This window comes from Melospiza melodia, chromosome 2 (assembly GCF_035770615.1).
Source record: "Melospiza melodia melodia isolate bMelMel2 chromosome 2, bMelMel2.pri, whole genome shotgun sequence".
NCBI classification, from domain to species: domain Eukaryota; kingdom Metazoa; phylum Chordata; class Aves; order Passeriformes; family Passerellidae; genus Melospiza; species Melospiza melodia.
In genome coordinates, this window is record NC_086195.1 from 129,530,359 (window position 1) to 129,552,596 (window position 22,238).

Genomic DNA, 22,238 nt, shown 5'->3' on the forward strand with positions numbered 1-22,238 from the left:
CTCCACCTTCCCCTGCCTTCTTGTTGTGGGGTGAAGTTGAGAGCTGGAGGCACAAAAAAGTGAAAATCACTGGTTGAGAGAAGAACAATTTACTGGAAAGAACGATAAGATAAGAAAAATAAACTGTAACAGTAACAACAGGTATAAGATAAATGATTTGCATGGAAAGTGAAACAGTACCAGACTATTCCAGGATGTGAGCTGGTATCAAATAACGGTAGTCTGGCCATCCCCTCTTCCTGGCTGCTGCAAAAAATAAACCCTGACCTGACTGAAACTAGAACATGTGTAGGTAGATGCAGCACTTGGGGGCATCATTCAGTGGTAAGCTTGGCAGTTCTGGGGGTGTGGTTGGACTTCATGCTTTTGAGGGACTTTTCTAACCTAAATGATTCTGAGATTCTGTAAGCACTTCCATCTTATGCCAGCGTGTTAAGGGATGATGCTGCAGCCAGTTAGTTCTATTACTGTCTGGAAGCCTATCCTTAGATTAATTGGGTGGATTTAATTGATTTTCCACACATCCCCTCTTCTGTAGCAAAATAAACTTGGAATGTGCGTACTTTTTTCTTCTGCATACTGTCCTCATTGCCAGTTGGTGATAATCAGACCATGGCTGTTTGTCATTGTTGCTGACAAACAGGTTTTGCACAGGCTCCTGCAGTGTGTTCCTGTGCTGGGGCTGTTCAATGTCATGTGCTGCCAGCTTGGGTGCTTGTGAATTCCTCTGAATCCATTTGGCCTCAGTGTGACCCAGATCAAATGTTGCACTCTGTGATCTTGTTACATTCTGTAGCTTACCTTGAGTGTTTTGATGCTTGCCTGACCATACACAAGTTTATTATCTGATTTTTGCAATTTGTTTGTGATAAACTGAATGGTGAATTAGAAAAAGGGTTAACATTTCTGTTAAATAATTAAACCTTATGTGATCCTTATGCATGTGCACTTCAGTTATGTTTCATTTAGGTTTATGTGGTAGTTCAGAATTACCTTGGGTTGTCTTGAATTATCAAGAGTTATCTTGGCCCTTCACTGTGCTGGTGGGAGGAAGCCAGGCTCTGAGCCTGGGTTGATGGCTCAGTTCTTCACTGTATTGACTTTCAGAAGCTAGCAGTCCCTGGGATTCTCTAGTAATTTACATTGTTTTTCAAAAAAGGAAATCAACAGAACATCCTCTTGGTGTTGGTCTGTCTATGAGTATTTTGGTTTATAAGCAGTATCTGTAGCTTCAGTGGTAATGGGTTTCACAGGGAAGCATCATTCTGCTCAGGGGAACTGAGGATGTTCCTCACCAGTGCATTGATCTAATTGGGTGAGGAGCATTTCATGTTTCACCTGTGGGTCTTTGTGGGACACTATCTTGAATTTACTGTGTGTTTTGTTTGTGAGAAAATAAATCTCTATTTTACTGTTTAAATTGTGTCCTTGGCAAACTGGCTTAGAGGTTTGTATTCCCCAGAGGATTTAATTGGAATATGAGATGTTGTTGTCATTGCTGTACCAGTGTATACCAAATATACAGTATTGCAGTCTTTCTTGTGCAGGAAAAATAAAAGGTTCCTTTTGTTTACTTCTTCTCATTTGCTCAGAATTCAGAGATAGATTTTGTAGACAGCCTAAGTACTGATTTTTATTGGAGTAGTACTGCTTTGCATTCTTTAATTTGTTTTTGTGTTCCTTGAAACTTGGTAGGCGTTTACTTTGGAACTGTCTTTGCAAATATTTTCCAAAACTGAATGTAGTATTCAGTTTCCAAAACTGAATGTGGCTGCTCTGTGGTGTTTGGATTGTGGGTAGCTTGTGTAGAGTTTGTGCTCTACGTTTAGTACTCTGGTCAAATTCCCTGTCAGGAGTCACCATCCCTGCTTATAGTCCTTGGATGTCGCATCAAGTGAAATAAAATATATGTTATTTCTGCTTTCACTGAATGTAGAAGCAACAGATGTTTTCTGTGCTGCTTTAATCTTATATTTTCATTTTTTAAGTGTCAGCAGAGCTGTCTGGGCAAGGTTTGCAGGTGGCGTGGGCTAATACAGGTGAAAGAAGTGGGAGTCCTTCCCCTCCTTTGCATCCCCTTATTCTTGTCACACTCTTCTTTACTGCATTTGTTCTCTGAGAAAAACCAGAATTAGCTTCTTCTGAAGGGACCTATTGTTGTAGGGTGTATTTCAGTTACAGCCTGTCCCATTTTACTAATGTGAAGGAAAGAGATGTCCTGTTGTGTTAAAGGCTCTGGTTTCCATCCCTTATGAGCTGTCTCAGGCAAAGGAAGAGGAAGAATTTGTTACCTTGCATTTTCACGTGTGCATTTTTTTACATTATAATGTACTGAACCAATTGCCTGTGCAGGCTCAGAATGAAAACATTGTGCATGTAACACTGATCCCTTCCAAGAATAAATGCTTGAGTGTTTTTGTGTTGTGCTGGAGATCTGTGATTCATGGAAGACTGAATGGCAGCTGGCACAGTGCAGGTTTTGTAGCCATGTGCTGTTTTCAGTAGAATAAAGAGTGAGAGGACTGCTCAAATAGTGGTCTGAAGAAGGTGTTTGGTCAACAGAGTTGATTTGGAGTGTTTGCTTTTCTCATAATTTGTTGTTAACTCTCAAGTTAACAAGTTTCTCATCAAATTTTAGCAGTAGTAAATTGCGTAGTAACTTTGAATTTTTTTCCTGACAGACTTTGTAAGCAGCTTAATATACAGATAGCAGAATAATAATACCTCCATATCCCCAAATATGGATTTACAGAAGTTTGGTTTTTTTCAGTTTTTTCAGTCCTTAACGTTCCTAGCTTCCTCAATGGTGTGTTTGGAATGAAGTGAAGCCAATATTGGCTAAAAGCTCTGATTATTTTTAACAAGCTTACTTTCCTCTCTGGACTTCAGTCACTTTCTTTTCCCTTTCTTAAGTACCCATAAGTACCCAGTAGTTAGTTTTCTAGCAACTTACGGGAAAAAAATCTATAAATCAGAAGAAAGAAAAATATATATATAAACCCAACCCCCAATATCAGGCTAATTGCATTTGAAGGATTCTAATAAAATGTTTTGAATCACAGTGGGTAGATAGCTAATATCTCAGAAGGTTCTCTGAGTCAGAGACAGAATGTAGTATCTGTGTGAGGAGGAGAGTTTTGCAAGTCCTGTGAGAACAGGCTGAAATGTCTGATGACATGACCACCTTGAAACCTTGCAAGCACTAGAAAAAATACTTTCACTCCCTCATTTGTTTGAAAAGGCTACAAACTGATGGCTTGACATTTAAAACAAATCTGCATTTAATTTATTCTTCTCTGTAATGTTGTCAGAGATGTATGTTGTAGACTCTAAACTTGTCAGGCAAACATATTCTGAAGATTTACCAGCATGGTGAAAAACACGGGTATGGATTTAATTCACTGTGAATGTGGAAGAAAAACAGTAACTGTGTTTTCCCTGTTAAAAGCTGAGGAATTCTTGCAGAAGTACTAAAATTCTCTCAGGTGTTTGCATTTGTAAATCAGTAAGGTGGACAGATGTTTGCCAAAGTAAGGGATGGTTAGAGGAAGAAAAATGCCTTTGTGACAGTTTACTCTTTGGGAGCCTGGGATGCGCTCATTGTTAGTATACATTTAATGCTTATTTTCTACCTTTACGTAGCAACAGAAAATTAAGGAATATCTGAAACTAAGTACATATGCTTTTGATGATACTCTTTGTTACCTTGAAACAACTTCAGCCATCCTCATGGTTTTACAATGCTAGTAAAAACAGTGCTGGTGTTAATGGATGATGTTCCATGTTATGTTAACAAAAGGAAGAACCACATAATTTACACTGGCTGACTGCAGAGGGTGAGGATGACATGTGGCCCTGTCATCAAAAGGAAGAACTCTGTTACCAGTTGGAATGAGTTGAGGAAATCTTAATAATACTCAGTTTTCAACATATTGTGGTTGTGGGTGATTTGCTGATCTGGAAGTACACCATTAGTGAAGTCCCCTTGGTATGTGTGTACATACTGTGAATGTAATACGAGGAATTGCCTTATTTTGAATAAATCTCAGTTTGGGGTCCTGCATTGTGTGGAAGTGCCTCACCACTCCAGACTGAGTGTGATGAAGAACACTTATCTTGGCTAAGCCTAGGCTGGGCACAAGTTAGGGAATTGCTGTCTTCTTTTGAGGGTTTCCAGAGCCTCTGGAGCCCAGCACTGCTGCTGTGCTGTTTTAAGCTGAGCCCTCTTGACATCTTGGCAAATGCTGGGAACTGTGACCATGTTCATGAGCTTGAGGACAGGAAGGGAGGAGCTGCCCGCTTATAGCTCACTGAGAATCTGTCTCCTGCTGGAAGGCTGGTGCTGCCAGCTCGCAGGAGAAGAACTGTAAGCCCCAGTCAGATCTGACCTTTTCACCTGTCTTGGGTTGAAAGCACTAAGTAATTTCTGTTATCTTTCTGTTTTGAAGGTAGTGCTTGAGATGGTCTCAAGGCTCATATGAAGATGGAGTCGTCCCTCTTTGACTTTTCACCTTTGTGTTATATTTTCAGGCCATCTTTTCACTATTTTCTTACTTTTGCTGTGCCTCAAGGAATCATGTCAAAGTTATTGTGGCTGCTGAGCATGGCTGTTGCTGCTTTCAGCAGCAGAACAGGGTTGTAAATGGAAGTGGAATGTGAAGGGAGTCTTGTGATGGGGGGAATGGAAGGCAGGTGTTGGTTGCCTTACATTACCTTAGCTAATCCGTGGAATAAGAGCAGATATTGAGGTAATTACTGATGTCACCTGTATTTGGGACTACATTTTCAGTGGTACCATTTCTTTCAATCTCTCAGCACAACAGGTGAAATGGAGCCTAGCTGTGTAAGGCATCTTGGGTTTAAAGGTTTCTTGCCCTGTGTGTGAAAATGAAATTGTGCAACTTTCAGAGAGCATATTCTTCCAGAAGAGGAAGAAACATCCATAGAAGAGGCTTTGTTGCAGTTTGGGGCAACTTTTGCCAATGTGGTTTGTAAGTACTTCTTAATATCTGCAGATATACCTGTGTGGAGAATTGGAGGAGGAATAAACTGTTGTGTTTCTGCTCTGTTGTGTTTGGATTGTGGGGGAGCTTGTATAGACTTTGTGCTCTACGTTTAGTACTCTGGTCAAATTCCCTGTCAGGGTCAGCATCCCTGCTTATAGTCCTTGGATGTTGCATCAAGTGAAATAAAATACATGTTATTTTTGCTTTCACTGCACACTGTTACCTAGCTGACCTTAAATAAAAGTTGACAGCTATTGTTTCTCTATTAGTGTATGGAAATAGGGCTTCCTTGTACTCCCTGCACAAGGCATCATTAGTGTTCAGTGGGATTTTCTGTAGTAGAACACCAGGCTCAGTAGCCAAATAAAATCTTTTTCTTTCCATTGTTTGCAGCGTGTGTGACATCTTTCATGGTATAATTCATTCTTATTACAGCTCAATAAAGCAACAAGTGGGAGGTGGAAAAGCATAGTACTGTTTTCTCTTTCGTGATGATGGTTTATCAGGATGCTCTAGCTGACAACTGTCAAAAGCAAGATGATGTTTTAATCTTCCAGATTATTCAATTAAAAGACAAATGAAAAAATCCCCAAAAGTAACTCACTGTTTGAAGGATTTACATGTTCCAAATACAATGGAGCTATTTAAGACAAAAAGTGCTCACTTTTCAAGTATGTGGTTCCAACATAATTAAAAAACCTGGAGGGTTTCTTACCCTCCTTTGCAGAGAGATAATGCTTTGGTGTTTTTTTATGCTTAATGATCTCTGTGTACTTACTGGTAAGGAAGCAGCACTTCATCTTTATTATGTCATCTTATTTGGATCTGGCTGTAATAGTTAACAATGGATAACCTAATTTATCTTCATCATTTGAGGATCTGAAAGTTGCCTCCAAGCTCATCTTAGTCTCTTTCATGAAAATCTGTTAAATTCAATTAATGTGAATTTGAAATATAGTCTTTAAGGATGCTGCATTTGAATGCAGTACTTCTCATGAGCTTTCAAATCAAATGTGTGTGAACCTGTCTATTCTGCTATCACTGTTGTTGAGACAGAGAGCAGCTGCTGTTAGTGGGTGGACCTGGAAGAGGACTCTGAGGCCTTGGTATAGTTGAAAAAGCCAGAAACTCATACTCTAAATTTTTGGCCTCTGGTTCACCTCTTCAATCAATTGCTTTCTCTATCCTTGTCTGAATGAGAGATGTTTGTGTAAGGTTCTGGCAACCATAATAACATGTGTTCCCATAGATGAGCAAGAGTTTTCAAGCACAGTTTTTCTTGTGTTTCAATGTTTTGCATAACTAAACTTGCCTGTGGTACCTATTTCTGTATTATTAGAAAATTACTGTAGGACTACCACAGTGGAAGAAAGTTTTTGGATTGACAAATTCTAGTTTCCCTGCTTCCAGACCTAACCAACAGTTGGAGTATTCCATAGCATTCAATAAGATCAGAAATCCAGACCTCATGGTGGGAGTATACCTTCTAAATAGGAAAGAGTGAGAACATATACAAGGTACTCTACTGTCTATTTGGTTAGCATTCCAAATATTGAAATCAGTAAAGCTTTTGCTGAAGACCATCTGCAGAAGAATTCAGATGTAGGCTGTGTCTTCAAAGAGAGCAATTGCTGTGAGATACCAGAGGTAGGGTTTGAAAATTCAAATATATGTATTGGAAAAATTAGTGTACTTCTGTAGGGTAACCTTCATGTATTGGCAAGAGAGGTTTGAACATTTATTTGGTCTCATCCCATACTGCTTCCTACTTATTTGCTTTTTTTCCCCTGTTGTTTTCTTGAATCTCTTGAATAATGGATTTTGGAAAGACAGGCTTAACATAACTAACTTTCTGATTGTTGTGTCATTAGAGGTTTATTTTATTTGAGGCTGAATTCCTTCACATCAAATTTTCAGTGCTTTTGCTTAGCCTTTTAAGCTGAAGAGTTGCGTTCTATAGAATAACTGGTTTGCATGGTCAGACCTGTACCTCTTTGGCTCATTATTTCCAGTAAGAATGTTTTTGTTTGTTGATCATTGTTGTGCAGAGAGCTATGTATGTATGTTTGTAATGTACCTGGTGTGTGGTCCCCGCTGAAGGGAGAATTGGTGCTGGGGCTCATCCTGTGTTACTGTTGCCCATTCTGCTGAAGGAAGCTGCTGGGTTGTTTCTGAGGGCTTCACTGTGTCTTCATTTGCTTGGGTTTTTTCCTTATTCTTGTTTCTTGTTCATAGATCTTGAAAAGGAAAAGGTTCTTGTTTTTGAGCACTAGCACAATTGTATGAAAGTCATGTACAGTAGCATTTAATCAGTAAAAGAGGATGCAGAATTCAAACTGTAGAGTTGAAACCTGAACTATGCCCAATTGAAAGACTGAAGGAATATTTTTATTCTTCCCCAAACTTCTGCCTTTTTATGCTGAGTACTTCTGAAGGTATTTTTCTTTATTAATTATTTTTATTAATTTAATTTTTATTAATATTTTATGTATGCAATAATGATGGTCTTGTCTTTGGTTTGGTGGATGAAATAAATAAGCTGTCTAAGAAGGCAGAGAGATGGAGAAATGGCTTTATGTTGGAGACCATGGGAGTGGAGTCCATGATGGAGTGCGCAGCATTAGAGGTTGAAGGCCAGACTTTCTTTTCAAGTTATTATTATGAAAAACCCCATGGACATGGAGTAGCTGCTTAAAAACCAGCAACTGGGTGTACAGTGATATGAAAAGAGCTTGCATCTAGTGGGACAGTGAAGTTTCGGTGGGGTGGTTTTGTTTTGTTTTTTGTTTGGTTTTTTTTTAGTAACAGGTAATTTAAGTACCCTAGAAACAGATACAAGGCAGGATCTGTTTCACCATGGTAATGCTGTACTAATTCCCTCATCTCATGTTGTGGAGAGATAAAATTCATAGATTTTTATAGAGGAAGGATTGACTCAACTTCAACTCAAAATGAATGAAGTCTGTCAACCATCTATTTGGCTCTGTCCAGCTTTTTTATATGCCTTGAAAGTGATCCAGGTAATGTGTTATGTTATTTAATCCTGGTGTTGACAGATTAGTTCCTTCTGGCTTGCTTATAGTGGTGTTTTTGTGTGCCAAAAAAAGGTGTGTCTAATTAGAGATGTCTTGGCATCTTGAGTAGCATAAATATTTCAGGAAGGATCTTCTGGGCATGTTCCTCCTTGTAGCAGTCATCAAGTCCTCATCATGCCAAACACTTGGTGGTTAAAGTCAGCAAATGCCGGAAATATTTTCTTAATTCATCTTCACACTGTTTGTGGAATGAAATTGGGAAATGATTTTTTTTCTAAATATAATATTAATTCTAGTGACCCAACTAGTCAGACAGCTTGCAGAGCAGACTGAGTCACAGACTTGCCCCTTGAGCAAAGAATAGTTATACATCAAAAGGAAGATGAGAGGGACCTTTGGCATACACGTGGAGTGCAGTCATAGTGCAAAATAGCTGAAACACCTCATGTTAAAACTGGTGAATTACATCAGACTTCTCACATGGCTTTGTTCAGATGTTTGTGGCTCAGACCAGTGGCAGCAGAGAATGATTCTAGCCTGCATAATTTGGAGAATAACGTGAGTGTTGCAGTCTGTGGAAGAGTTGTTCTAGCAATCTAGATGGTGCCTCTGTATCAAGGGCAGATAAAGAACTGCATGCAAGTAATACTGAAAATAAAATAGCCATCTAAGAACTTCCTTTGAAATCCAGTTGATGCAGGGTGGACGTTCTGTTTCACAAGGAAAATTACAGCTCTTTTGGCTGTGGTGAATTTTGCCCAAGTAGAGAAAGCTTTTTTCCAGATTGGAACACAGGAAAAAATTCTCTGAGCAGATTGGTTTTAGCTTCCATTCTTTCTTGGAGAAGCTCACAAATGCATTGTATAGTTGCTGCACTGCAGTAATAATTCTGTAGATTTAATTAGTTCAGTCATCTAGTGTTGTCTTTCTACAGTAGGAAAATGATTCTTCTCCATCTCCATAGCTTTACAAGAGGATTTCTGCCCAAAACAAAAGGCATCTCCTCATCTCTCCCATCTGGGACTTAAGTCTTTCTTCACTGACTTTGGTGTCTTCATGTTGTTCCTCTATGTGTCTTCACTCTGTCCTTTTCTCTCACCTGAGGGATGATTGAAGGTCTACAAATCTCATGTGTGCACTGAAAGAATTAATATCTCGCCCAGGACCTGCAGATGGCCGTGTGACCAGCTGGGCTGGGTGGCTTGAGGCCAGAACAGTTTTACAATGGAGGTTTCTTCAGCAGCTGTTCTGGGGGTTGGCTGGGATCTCAGCAGCCAGGCTGGGGCTCAGCTGCAGCTCTCTGGGGGCTGGTCACCTCCCCTGCCCCTGCCCGGCAGCTGATGGGGCCTGGCCCCATGGCAGAGCCTGGCCCAGACAGGCCTTGTTACCCTGGCTTCCAGGCCAGAAGGAAAAGATACCCCCCTGGGGTTTTTTTGTCTTTAACATATAGATGCATAGAGGTGTGTTCAGCTTTCCCAGTGATCAAACAGATTCTCAATTCTCAGAGCTAATTACAGATTGGTCTTCTTGTCAGACACTGAGGAAACTGCCAGGAACTTCTCTTGGAACATCACTTCCATGAATGGCTCCAATGCAAAACCAGCACAGTAGTGGAAATGTGATGAATGAGATGTGAGGCCATCTTACAGTTATCAGCTACTTCAGATGAAAAAAAGTCAATAAATTACTGAGCATTGGCATTTGAGGGATAAAGTTTGTTTGAGAAGCTGACATTGCTCAAATGTTAAACTCACTATCAAGTTAATTGAACTAGGATTGATCTTCAATTTTTTACTGAACAGACAGAATTTAAATTTGTTCCCTATTATTGAGTTTGGTTCTGCATTGTGGGAGATAAGATAAGCCTAACAGAATGTGGGCCCTTTTCACCATTGTTAAATCCTGTTCATTCTTGCTCAGCAGAAAGCACTCTGGGAAAGGTTCAACCAGATTATACTACCAGAGAACAAATTGTATAACTAGTGTATGGCCACTTCGTGCGTGGGGCAGTGATTGCTTGGGGACACACATGGACACTGGGTGGTCAGAAAGGTGGTTGGGTAAAAAAATGTGAGCAGCAGCACCTGCAGTAGCAGGCAGCCAGTGCATGCTTGTTCTGCTGAAGTTGAGAGCATTAAAAGGCTTGGTTTTTTGCAATAAACAATTTCTCTTTATGACTGCTAAAAGGGAGTCCGTCTGTCTTTATCCCTCATTGCTACACTGCATATAGTAATTTTCCTTTTCACACCTTCCCAGGTACACATGCAATGAAATAGGCTTAAAATATAAAATTTTCACCACCAAAAAAAAAGTGCTTTAATGTAAATGCAAACTAGAATTTAGGTCTTTTTAAAGTATTTGCTCTCACCTTGTAGTTTTAGTTTTACAGCAGTGAGTTTCATGGATATGATAAGACCCCAGAAGTTATTACTGAGCTTGGAGTACTTCTGTGGTGTATTGCATTGCTGTGAAATGCACTCTTATTTTTCTTTTACTTCCTATATTTATTTGATAATGGCTTTGAGCATTGAAATAGAAAACACAATGCTGGAATTAGATGGTTTATAGTGATTTATTTCAGTGCAAAACTTTGATTTGCCCTGCAAAACAGAGTCTTATGTTTGTTTTGGAGTAGTGGAGCCCTGCAGATTATGAAATTTAAATGCAGTATCATTAGCATTCCTGTATGTGTAGATGAACCAAAATAAACCATAACACTTGTCATATTTATTGGTATCATTAGACACTTCTTTTGTCAAACTTGCACACTTGCTGAATTTCATCTTTTTTTATCTCCTATTTTTCTAGATGAATAAAAGATCATTAATTCTGAGAGGATTTGTCTTTTTCTTGTTTACCCTACTGCTGTTAGTCAGCACATATAGCCATGTAAATAACCAAAGACTGTTTCAAAATCTAAATGAATAGCTTGGGAGCAAGATTAGGTTGTTTGTTTTTTAAAGCTTTTCTTAATGCACTTTTTCTTCAGCTCATAAAATCTCGATGTTATTCCACTCTCTCTACCTCGTCATCCCCTATGTTAATGTTTAGTTGGTGCTACACTAGATTTAATGCTTCCTGAAATTCTTTCCAGTCTTGGGTAATTTTGGTCGTGCTGTTTGTTATTGAAAGTGGAGGTATGACTGGTACCAAAGAAGGCTTCAAGCATCAGCACTTTATTGGTCTTCAGTACAACCTTTTATACCCTTCATCTTACAGAGCATGACACCTGTGTGCCCCCTGTACCCTTTGGTGGTTGGTCAGTGCACCTTGGCACTCCATGGCTCATTACCTTCAATACTGTTCATCTGTCCTGCACACCTGTAGCCCATCAGGGATGAGGCTCAGCTGCAGCCCCACTCCCAATTTCCACAAACTGTGAGCCTACATGTTATAATTTTTCTTCCTGCCAAAATGGCAGTTTTTACAAAAGATTGTGACTAAACTGTGTGTTGGTACCTGCAGGCTGGGGATACCTGTTAGCTGTGAGGGTTTTCAGTTCCTGTTCTATTGATGGCTAACTTCAAGGTCTGTAAATTTTGGTATGGACTCTTAAGGTAACTCCAGAGAAGACCTGCTTCGGGGGGAAGGTTGTCCCTGCTCCTCCCATTATCCTCCTGCCCATGGTGGTGCACATCATCACCCATAGCAAACTGCTGGCACTCCTGGTCTGATTGTGACCATGGTGATGTAGAGGCTAGAATGGAATGCTGTATTTCAGTTGGAAGGGAGCTATGGTGGTCATTAGTCCAGCTGCCTGACCAAGTTACAACCTGTTACTCAGGGCATTGCCCAGTTGCTGCTTGAGAGTCTTGTGGCATTGCCAACCTCTCCAGGAAGCCTGTTCCAATGTTTGACAATCTTATTGGTTAAAAAATGCTTCCTAATGTCCAGGCTGAACCATTCTCATGCATGCTATCACTGGATCCCACAGAGAAGAGCTCAGCACTTCCCTCCTCAGCAGCTGTGGGGAGCAAGGAGGTTACCCCGCAGCCTCCTTCCATCCAGCTAGGTAAGCCCAGAGTCCTGAGGATCTTCTTGCAGGATGTCATTCCTTTAAAGCCTTTTCATCAGCTTTGTTCCTCTCCTCTAGATGCATTCAAGCACCTTCACATCTTAAATTAAGACACTCAAATTGGAGGTTGTGGGAGTGTGGCTTTTAGGGATTTATTTTGGAAGCAGACATGGTGGTGGTAGTGGTGATGGTAGGTAAGTAGCTCTTGACACTGCACTTACAGAGCAATGTGTTTTTGTTATGTTCACGTAGCTGATGCAAAGATCTGCCTTCTCTGACTTGGTAGGATACTCCCCTGTGGTAATTCCTCATGTTTATGATTACATTCAGAGATGTTGATTTTTGTAGCTAAATTTTAATTTTTAGTCACTCTCACAGGAGCATGGAAGTGTGTGCAGGATGTGCTAGACAGATTCTGCACAGGTGCTAGGCTTCTGCTGCTCTTTGGATTTGCCTCATTGCTTCCTAGTGATTCCAGGGAGGGAAATAGCTTTGCTCTTGTGTGTGTTCACACCTGCACATGGAGGTTAGCTCTTTATACAGACCCTTCTGCTCAATCTTATGAATGTCTCTTGTATGCACTTGGGAATCTCTCTTGTGTGCAGTTGGTTGCTGGGTCACTCAGGTCTTTGGGGACAGGAGCACTCACTTCCCTGTTGCTCCACAAGATAGCCTTGTGAACTTAGAGCTTAGTCCTGGTATGTTTTTTGGTTTGATTTTAAACTTGAATTCAGGGTAAACAAATGCCTGGGGCTGGGTTGGGGTGTTGTTCTGCAAGTACTTGGATGGAATGTGACCTGAGGGAAGCACTAAAACTGAGATGTATGGAATAAATACAACCAATTTCTCAGGACCTTGTGAAGGGTATGGGTGAGGAGAAAGTTTTGAGAATATTATATTTTCCTCTGCAGGCATGAGGGAAAACTTCCTTTTAATTGATTTGTGGAGCAGTTAGTTATCCTTGAACTGCTGTGGAGATGTGGGTATTGCACTGTTGTGATGCGTTTTGGCCTCACTATTTATGAAGCAGGCCAGGGGAGACAGTGCACAGATATGTGCAGTTGGGTTACACAGGTTATAGTCAGGCCAGATAAACTTCTTTTCCAGCTGCGTTTTGATGGAGTCTGTTTCTCAACCAATTTTTTTTTGTGAATTAGATGTGGATGTTCACAGGGTTTTTGCAGGTTAGGAAGGTGGTTCTTTCTGTGACTGTTTGTGATAAATGTTTATCTTGCAGGAGGAGCAACTGTACTGAGCAATTTAACTGCGTAATGAGTAGAATGTTTTTCTGACCTATTTCTGTATGCTGTTGACAACAGTAATTGCTGCTGCTGTTTCTGTGTGAATATTATACAATAAAACATGTTTCTGAGTTATTCGTGTTGATTTTGACAACCTATTAGTCTTTTTTATCTCTAAAGAAGAGTGAAGAGATGGAAAATTTTCCTTGGTTTTGACAAACAGACATCCTAAAAATGTGACAAGACAGTGATTTAATATTTCCTCCTTTTCTAATTTAGGTGGCTTATTTTTTAAAAATTTTTTTTGTCCTGATTGTATTTTTAAGAAAGGAGATTTTTTCATTGTGAATCTGCGTGTGCAGGTTTTTAAATACAAATAGTCTTTAAAGTATTTGTGTTCTGAGAAGATCCTTAACAAAGCTAGGAGAACAAATACTTTATGGCTTAAATAAGAGGTCTAGAGCTGAGTGTAGCAGATTACAGTCTGCCAAAGTTGATGGCTAACTGATGGGCTAGAAGCCATGGATTTGTGTCCAGTGATATAAGCCTGTATTTGCATGGCATTTGCCCAGTTTGAACTACAGGCTTCTATAACTGAGCAACAACCTTCACTTGTAGGGTACAGCAGACCAGACAGTTCAGTGAAAGAAAAAAAAACCTGGTCTTTCCACTGGGAATAACAAGTCTATGTATTATGTTTTGCTCACTGAATGTGTAAGGCAAGTAGAGAATCCTTTTATTCTATTTTTATCCTTTCATTCTATTTTTGCATCTGTTCTTTATAGGAAAAATAGTTATGAGTGGCCCCACTTCAAAGACAGAATTTTTTTTTTTTGTGAATTGCCATAGAGGAAGTAAACTGCTATGTATGCAAATTGGTGCTGCTTTAGTTAATGAGAAACCTCAGATTTCAACCCAAATTTGGTATAAAAGTTTGGAGGAAGCACAGCCAGGGGTTGGAAGGGTGATATGTTATGATTGGATATGCTTAATAAAGCAGTTTGAACTGCTAGCATTAAAAATTAAAATCAGGGAGGGATTATTTTAGTCATCTCCTAAACTAAGGAGGACAGTTGCTGTTGTTGAGCAAGTTGTGCTTATCATTCAGGTACGTTACTGAACGTCCTCTCCTTGAAAGTTACTGCAAATTAAGTATTTATTGCAAATTAAGTAGACTTTGAATGTTTATAAAAGTGGCTTCAGGTTAGTATTTGCAGAATAAAGCTATATAAATCACAGAAGCTGTCTGAGGACTTCTGGGGAATGGCTTTAGATGTTTCAATAGTTAATAACAGCACATAGAAGATCTGAGGCTTATTTCCATATTATGTTGTAGTTCTTAATTATAAGTTAATAGCAGAGCTCTCTGAAGTGGTGTTACTTTGGTTCCTTGATGGAAAACCTTTTGAAGGTAAAACCTTGCAGCCTCTGTTTTCTGAATATAATCTGAATTGTGAAAGAAGCTGACACTCGTTGCTTAAATAGGGATTATGAAGTGCAATTAGCAGATATAATAATTGTCTTTGTAACTGCAGAAAGCAATGACAGAGAGAGTGGAAGCAGGGAGAGGGCTATGCTTTCTGTCTTAAATAATGATAGTGTTTGACAGGAAGAGGCCTTTTGATATTGTGATGGAATGGCAGTGAGCTAAAAAACTCCACACACTACAAGGTATTCCTTATAGTTCTGCAACTGGATAAACTTCTTTCAGTCCTCTGTACTCTGCTATCAAAACCCTTTTTGAGTGTCTCAGAAATAGTATAAATGGCATCCAGCGTGCCATGTGCATCTCTCCTCAAATAATTGTGTTAAATTGCCAGACCTGAAAGACAGAAAGCAAAGGCATCTCTACTACCTCTTAGCATAGAAAAGAAACAGATTCCCTACATCTTAGTCTCCTAATGCTTACATGATTTCTTTTTTCTGAATTGTATGTAATTCAACATTTTGACATGAAATAAATATTTGTAATGACTATTTTCTCTAAGAGCAAACAGAAAAATACTATGAAACACCTACTTTATAAAGATAGGCTCCAGCAATTAAATGATGCCATTCAGGTGGCCTTGCTAAGATGGACCTTGTTTTGTCCTAAATTCACCAATCTGAGGAGAAAACACTTGAATTATGTCCTTCTTCTTTCCATATCCAAAGCAGTTATATAACTAGTGGCCTTCATTGTACAGAGTTGTTTTCTGATTTCAGTCTTTAGTGTTTGTTAGATTTGCTTTTCTCTAATATCCCCACCTGTGAGAGTATGCAAAATAGTTTTCTTGATCAAGGCAAGCCAAGACAAGGTGTCATCCCAGTTACTGGAAAATTCTCTCATTACCCAGTGGAACAACAGTGATAGTTGGCTCTTAAATTGTACAGAATGTACTTGTTGCACAGGAGAAGAAAAATTGAGCTGAATTGCAGTAACAAGTTAACATCTTATGAAAACAGGACAAGAAATGTTCTCTCTTTTCTCTTAAAAAAACCCCAAACAAAGCCTTGGTTTAATTTTGATGTGTTCACTTTCAATGTGAATCCGATGGATAGTTAGATTATCACTCTCACAGTGTTTCTTAGTGTGGACGTTAGGGGTTTTTTTAGTACTGTAGGCATATAAAATTCACGAAATCTTTTTTGTGCTTGAACAAAAAGTCAAACTAATATCCTGGGTTTGCATATCTCCTATGATGCCATAATTCTGTTTCTTCTCTTTTTTGTGAATTTTTAAAATGCTTTTAATTTTCCTCTTGAGAAGCCTTCAAGCTAAGAGATGAAAGGTTAAAAATAAATATTTAAACTGACACGAATACTCTGCTGCACCTTGAATATGACCAACTGGCCTTTGGAGTGTGAGGGGCAGTGGGGAGCTGTAGACTTGTCTCTTGGGGTACCTAACCCAGAGAGGAGGTTTCTCTGTGTGTCATGTTCCTCAGATGTCAAACAAAAAGCCAGTCCTTTCACCTTATACCTTCAGGGGTTGTCTCTTGATTTGTTGTCCTCAGTGCTGTGGTACCATGGCAGAGATTTAAACCTGTGCTGAGGGTGCCTCTGATGTGTGGCTCTGTGCCCCAGCAGTGCTTGGTTTGGGGTCATGGGCAGTGTCTGTGCCTCAAGAGGAGGAGCACATCTTGAGCCTGGTATTTTAATGCTTGTTGGGGAGGTGGTGTTCTGTAATTCTTGGTTGTCAGCTAAATCTTCAGCAGAGCCATTCTGATACCTCCCCAGCCCCTCTCCATTTTGAGGTTCAATCCAAGAAAAGCTTTGATGGAAGCTGCTTTTAACCTACCATCTTCATAAGACATGATAAAATAGAGGCAGTGTGCTACTGAGGTGCCTGGAAAAGGATACACTGTGAGGTTTTCTTAGAAACTCGTGCTAAAAACTTGTTTACTTTTTACTTTTCCATTTACTTGTTAGTAAACTCCTCCCCCACATTACGACAGCTATATTTGGAAAATTAAACTTCTATAACTGTGCTCCAACTGTGCTCATTGTCCCATGTTTAGCCCAAGTTGGTAAGAAGACGGTTTTGGGCCACAAAACAGTTTGGTTAAGTGTGACAGCACCTCTCTGGTCACAGAGAGCAACACATAACTTTCCCAGGTGTTTCTGGGAGAGGCTGTGGGAAGATCAGAGAAAAGAATGAGGAACAATTCTTATCTTCACTTGCTGCACCTGTTATTGTGAAAATGTGGAATGTGTTATGGAGATTTGTTTACCAAAGGATGGTTTCTTAATTACCCAATGGTGGTGGTGTTTGGATTAGTGGACTAGTTAGGTCCAGGTGTATTGTAACTGTCTATGAAAGCAATTTCTTAATAATAATAATAAAATAAAGAAATTCATCAGCCTTCTGTGAATAATGGAGCCAATGCTAATTATTACTGGGCTGGGGGCTTGCTGTGACAGTTAAGCTTTAAAATTACACTATTGTAATCTGGATTTGTATGAACACCCCATTTATATTTCTCACATCTCCCTGAATAAAAAAAATTGGTCTTTGCTGAAATAGGTGGATGAGTCTGGAGTTTGTCTGAGACTTGCTTGACCTGTTGCTGCTTTGGCTGGGCTGAAATGTCAACTATGAGATTAAAACTTTTCTTCTCCTTGCAGGTGCCTGCTGATGGAAATGCAGGGCTGCTGGCAGAACCTCAGATTGCCATGTTCTGTGGCAAACTCAACATGCATATGAATGTGCAGAATGGAAAGTGGGAATCAGACCCCTCTGGCACCAAGTCCTGCATTGCGACAAAAGAAGGAATTCTTCAGTACTGCCAGGAGGTAAGTGCTGTCTCAGGAATTACTGTAGTTTTTTTTTTTTTTGCTCTTTCAAAAGCATAAGTGCATCCATGTGCTGGAGAGCTCAGTCTGTAGGGAATCTTCCCTCTTTTGCTCCATTGCCTTCTTGTCTTTTCTTAAGAGGTTTTCTCCAGCACCTGTTTAAACAGCTTCAGGAATTGGTTGCTGAGAGAGTCACTGGGACTGTTGGAAAATTTTCTCTCTCTTCTACCCTTGGGGTATAGTTTTTGTATAGTATGTGTGCAATGGACTTCTTTCTTAGTGTTTTGAATAAAGCTGAGGTGGCAATTTATTATTTAAAATGCCCTTGGGCTTTTTGGGCTGATTTGGAAAGGTTAGCTGTAACATGGCATCTGTTATTCTGCCATGATACTGAAATGCACTTTTGCAGTCCAGAGTTAATGGCCTCTGCTGCACACAGAACCATTCAGAGTTTCTTAATACAAAAGCTTCCCCTATAGATGAAGTCACAATCACTGATTTCATATTTGAGAGCAGAAACTTCTTACCCACTTGCTTATATCCTAAGAACATGTGGATCTAATTTTGTTTTGTCTCCTGATGTAATAGTACAATAACCTTGTAGCAGTGTGTGACAATTTGAAAAGAAAATGTGTTATTTCATGCAGGAGAACAAAAGGACATGCTTTAAGTTGTCTTAATTCTTACATTTACTATGCCACATCTTTTTTTTTTTTTTTTTTAAGTAAGGACTAGTGCATATTTCCATAGCAGTGACTCCTTTATTTCCTAAATGTCGAACCAGTTGCTGTGAAACTATTTCTTTAGAAAGCAAGATCATTTATTTTTCAGATCTTTGTTCTCTTGGCATCTTCATCCCTGTCCTTTCACCCACTGATTGTTCTTTCTAGGTTTTGCAGAGTTTTATTCAGTTTTTATTGCATTTGAGCAGAATGTTAAGGGTGATATTGTAATGGCAATTGAAATTGATTCTTCAGTAGCTTTGACTCTTTACTAAGAAAATTGCTTTGTGAAATTCATATTTTTGTTTATCACTAACAAAAATACCTAGCCTACCCTAACCTGTCCTACTATTACTGTTCCAAAGATTTCCTCTGGTTTTCTGTTGTCTTCTTGGGTTATCTAAAGAAAGTTGATTTATGCATAATGAAATTATTGAGGGTGAGGAAAAGAATTAGAAAAGAGCATCACTAAGTAAAAATGCATCCATGACTAAAGGTAGTGAGTCTGTCTGAAGTTACAGAAATAAATATGTGAATTGTGGAAGTAAGACTGAAATGTTTAGGAGCTTTTAAGCCATGAGTATCTCGGTTGGGGATTCAACCACAAATTCTGCAGGCAGAGAAGGATTCTGGAGCAAGGTCTCAGAGTGTGACTGTCAGTTGAATGTTGGGTGATTTTGAAATTTGGGGTGGCATTTGAAAAAAAGCCCTCTCAAAAGTAAAGGGAAGAGGTAAGCAAAAGCAATCAGAAAGTAATAGACATAGATTGTTAAATGACTAAGAGACTAATAAGAAAAATTGACTCCCTAAGGAAAAAAGTCATTTGCCAAGTATCGGCGATGAGAGAGAGAGACATGGGGATTTGGTGTGATGGTCAAAGAAGTACAAGTTGTGAAGTCCAACTGCTTATATAGTATTTTAGGAGGGCTAGTAATGTTTTACTACAATGATTGGGTTAAAAATCACATTAAAACTCCCTTGAGATGCACAGTGCAGCTGCTACAGGCGGCTGATGGAGAAGGGACAAGGTGGTCTGGGGTGCAAGATCATGTGGCAGCAATGGGGTCACTGCCAGCAGGTGTTTTGGGATGGGGTGGAATCATGTGAGCCCCAGGTTTTGAATGCTGGTAAAAAATTCAGAAATGGGTAGCAAATATTAGGAAGTTCAGATCTGCTGACAGCAATTTAAAACAAAAAGCCACATGGAAGCTGATCCAACTCAGCAGCATGGAAGAAGCTCCCTGATCTGTACAAGTCTTGCCCATGGTCCTCCCTCCTTCCTCACACCCCTTTGACCAGGTCTGTGGCATGTTGGGCTTTGGCTAGGGAATGACACTGATGCTTTGCTATTATTTAATATTATTTAATATTTTCTATTAAATATTAAATAATATTTTACAGCAAATATTATTTAGTATTTGCTATTAAACTTACCTATGACTCCAACAAGAGAAATGGAAGAGCTGGGTAACAGTACCCGCTTCTACCAAAGAAAGTAATTTGTAGAGGATTGCTAGTAAATGCAACTCAAACTGGCTTCTTAGCTTTGGGGAACTCCTTGTTTTTGTGGTTGATACTCCAAATATGCCTAGTGTTTTCCTCGCTTAGGAAAACACTGAGCTTGGCTGCAAGATGGTACTTGCTGTCAGGGACTGGGACAAATTTGCATTTTCCCATTAGCAGGAAGCAATAAGCAGCAAGGCTGAGATGTGGTACCTCTTGTCTTGGAATAGTACCAAGTAAAAATCTCGTTTTTGATTGCTTTTGCCAAATATGATCTTTTCCTTCCTTTCTTTTCTCTCCTTTAATGCTGTTTATTTCCCCCAAAAGAAGGATTGCTTCTTCCTGTGTGCTTTACTTCTTGCTCTAGGCAGAGGCTGAGTTTAATGCTCTGCTAATCCAGCAGGCAGGTACTCTTCCTGTGTCTGCCTTCATGTTCCCTGGCTCTGTGGCAGCTTTCTTGGTTCTTCACTCTTGCTGTAGCAGCAGCTCTTTGTACCATCTGCTGAGGAACTGGGTTTTTTTTGCTCAGATCCAAACAGAGCCTTGAAGTTACAGCAAGCAAGAGAAGGCTTGGATGTTCCACCTGTACTTCCACTGAGAAGTCTGTCCATCTGGTTTTTGTTGCAGATCCCTTGTGAGCACTGTTCCAGGCATTGTGATAATGACTGCATTGTAAGGGGGGATGCACTCCTGTGGTAAAACCTGTGGAGTTAGCCCATGCACCCAGTTCTTCCTCCAGCTTGGGGAGGACCAGAAGGGACACACCAAAAGGAGCTGTTTGGGTGGAGACCCCATGTGCAAGTGCAGTGATCTTGCTCTGTGGCTCCTTGGCTCTAAAATAATACAAAATTAGTATATAAGGAAACTCTGCTCACTGTTAATTAAAAAAAAAAAATAAAGATAATGTGTTTTCTGGCTCTGATTTCTTTCTTGAAGGTATTTTTCAAAAAATAAAAAATACAAAAATATCTGTTCCTCTGCCTCCTTGTTTAACTCTTTTAAAAGAGCTGCTTTTGACAATGCAAGGCTAGAGGCCTGAGTAGTGGGCAGAGCACACAGACTATAGAGGGACTTGTATTTCTCCTGCAGAGATGTACTGTGACCCTTGAGATTCTCGTTCTTTCCTCTTGTGGTCCTCTGCCAGGTTAGGTGGATTTTGAAGTCTTGATGCAGGAATTAGCAGTAGAGGAGCATTGCAGAGCAGAAAGGGAGGAAGAGGGAATAAGCAGAACCACCCACATGTTTTAAAGATTAATGTTGCTTGGTTTTGCTTTACTTTTTTTGAGTGGGAGTTCAGTGCATCTGTCAGAGTTCGTATTTGGACAACGCATCACACAGTTTAAATATGGCAAAGCTCAGTAGATTGGTTTTTTTTTGAAAGGACATGGAAGATACTTGAATGCTGCCTTCCAGCTTCCTTGACTTCGGTTTAACACTGAACTCACAGGAAGTGGTACTGGAAGCATATCTCCACATTTTCTTGTGTTCAGTGTAAGCTGGTGACTTCCTGTTTGTTTGTTTTTTAAATATCATAAAATGAAACTTTTTTGAGTGGAATGAAATGCTGTATAGATAAGTACAATTTATTGGTGGTTTCTTTTAATGTCAAGCCAGTTAGCATGCTGCTGTATGGATTGTACCCATTACTGGAAGTAAAACTGCATGGGCCTGATCTGCAGAGAGCTGTCAAGTGCAAGTGCTGCAGATGCTAGAACAACAGGGCACTGATGTAAATATGGATGGTGTGCAGCTCTGTGTGCCAGAATTCTTAAGATGTTGAGTGATCTAGATGACACTTCAGATCAAGCCACTGGTCAGTGAGTCCTGCTGCTGGCACTGCAGCACCAGCTGTTTCTGAGGAATTTTGGGAAAAGCCTGTCATACCACACAATTACTCCATAACTAGCCCTGGAAAAAGTTTCTTCCTAATAGCCCTTTATAGGTTGTTAGCTGGTGTTCCAAAGCAGGTGGATACCACTGTTCCTGGATTTGCCTTTTGTTTTGTTTTGTTATGGGAGAAGTAGCCCCCACCTACACATTACTGTCATAGGAAGGTGCTTTTGCAGGTCAATCTGCAACTCCTGTCTTCCACACTGTTCATAAAACCCATCTGGAGCCTGCCCTTTGTCAAAGCCTGCTTTCATAGTTACTGAATATGCAGAGTAGGAAGTTAATTTAGGCGTGCTTCATTCCCTGTTTGAAGGGAAAGAGTGTTCAGATGGAAGCTATTGGTGTATGTTTATTATATTAGCGATTTTGAGCAGCTACTATGTGCAGAATTTTGTCTAGTAGTTAGCATACATGAGTTCCTTGAAGGACTGAAATTATTTTACGATCTGTGTTGAACTCCCTGTCCAAAATGAACTATAAAACAGTCACAGCTGGCAAAAAATTATTTTGTCTAATGCATGTTTTTTTCCCCCACTTAGTTTAATTTGGAG

General features: G+C 39.7%; 1 protein-coding gene across 4 annotated transcripts in view; it reads left to right on the forward strand.

Annotated features, from left to right (window-relative positions):
- The window catches only part of APP (amyloid beta precursor protein), a 193,468-nt gene that overhangs the window by 26,280 nt on the left and 144,950 nt on the right, over positions 1 to 22,238 (forward strand). For all 4 annotated transcript variants that reach the window (XM_063150005.1, XM_063150004.1, XM_063150006.1 and 1 more), the window contains exon 2: positions 17,405 to 17,572. In XM_063150005.1, the coding sequence (XP_063006075.1) occupies positions 17,405 to 17,572 (168 nt within the window). The remainder of the gene's footprint in view (positions 1 to 17,404; positions 17,573 to 22,238) is intronic.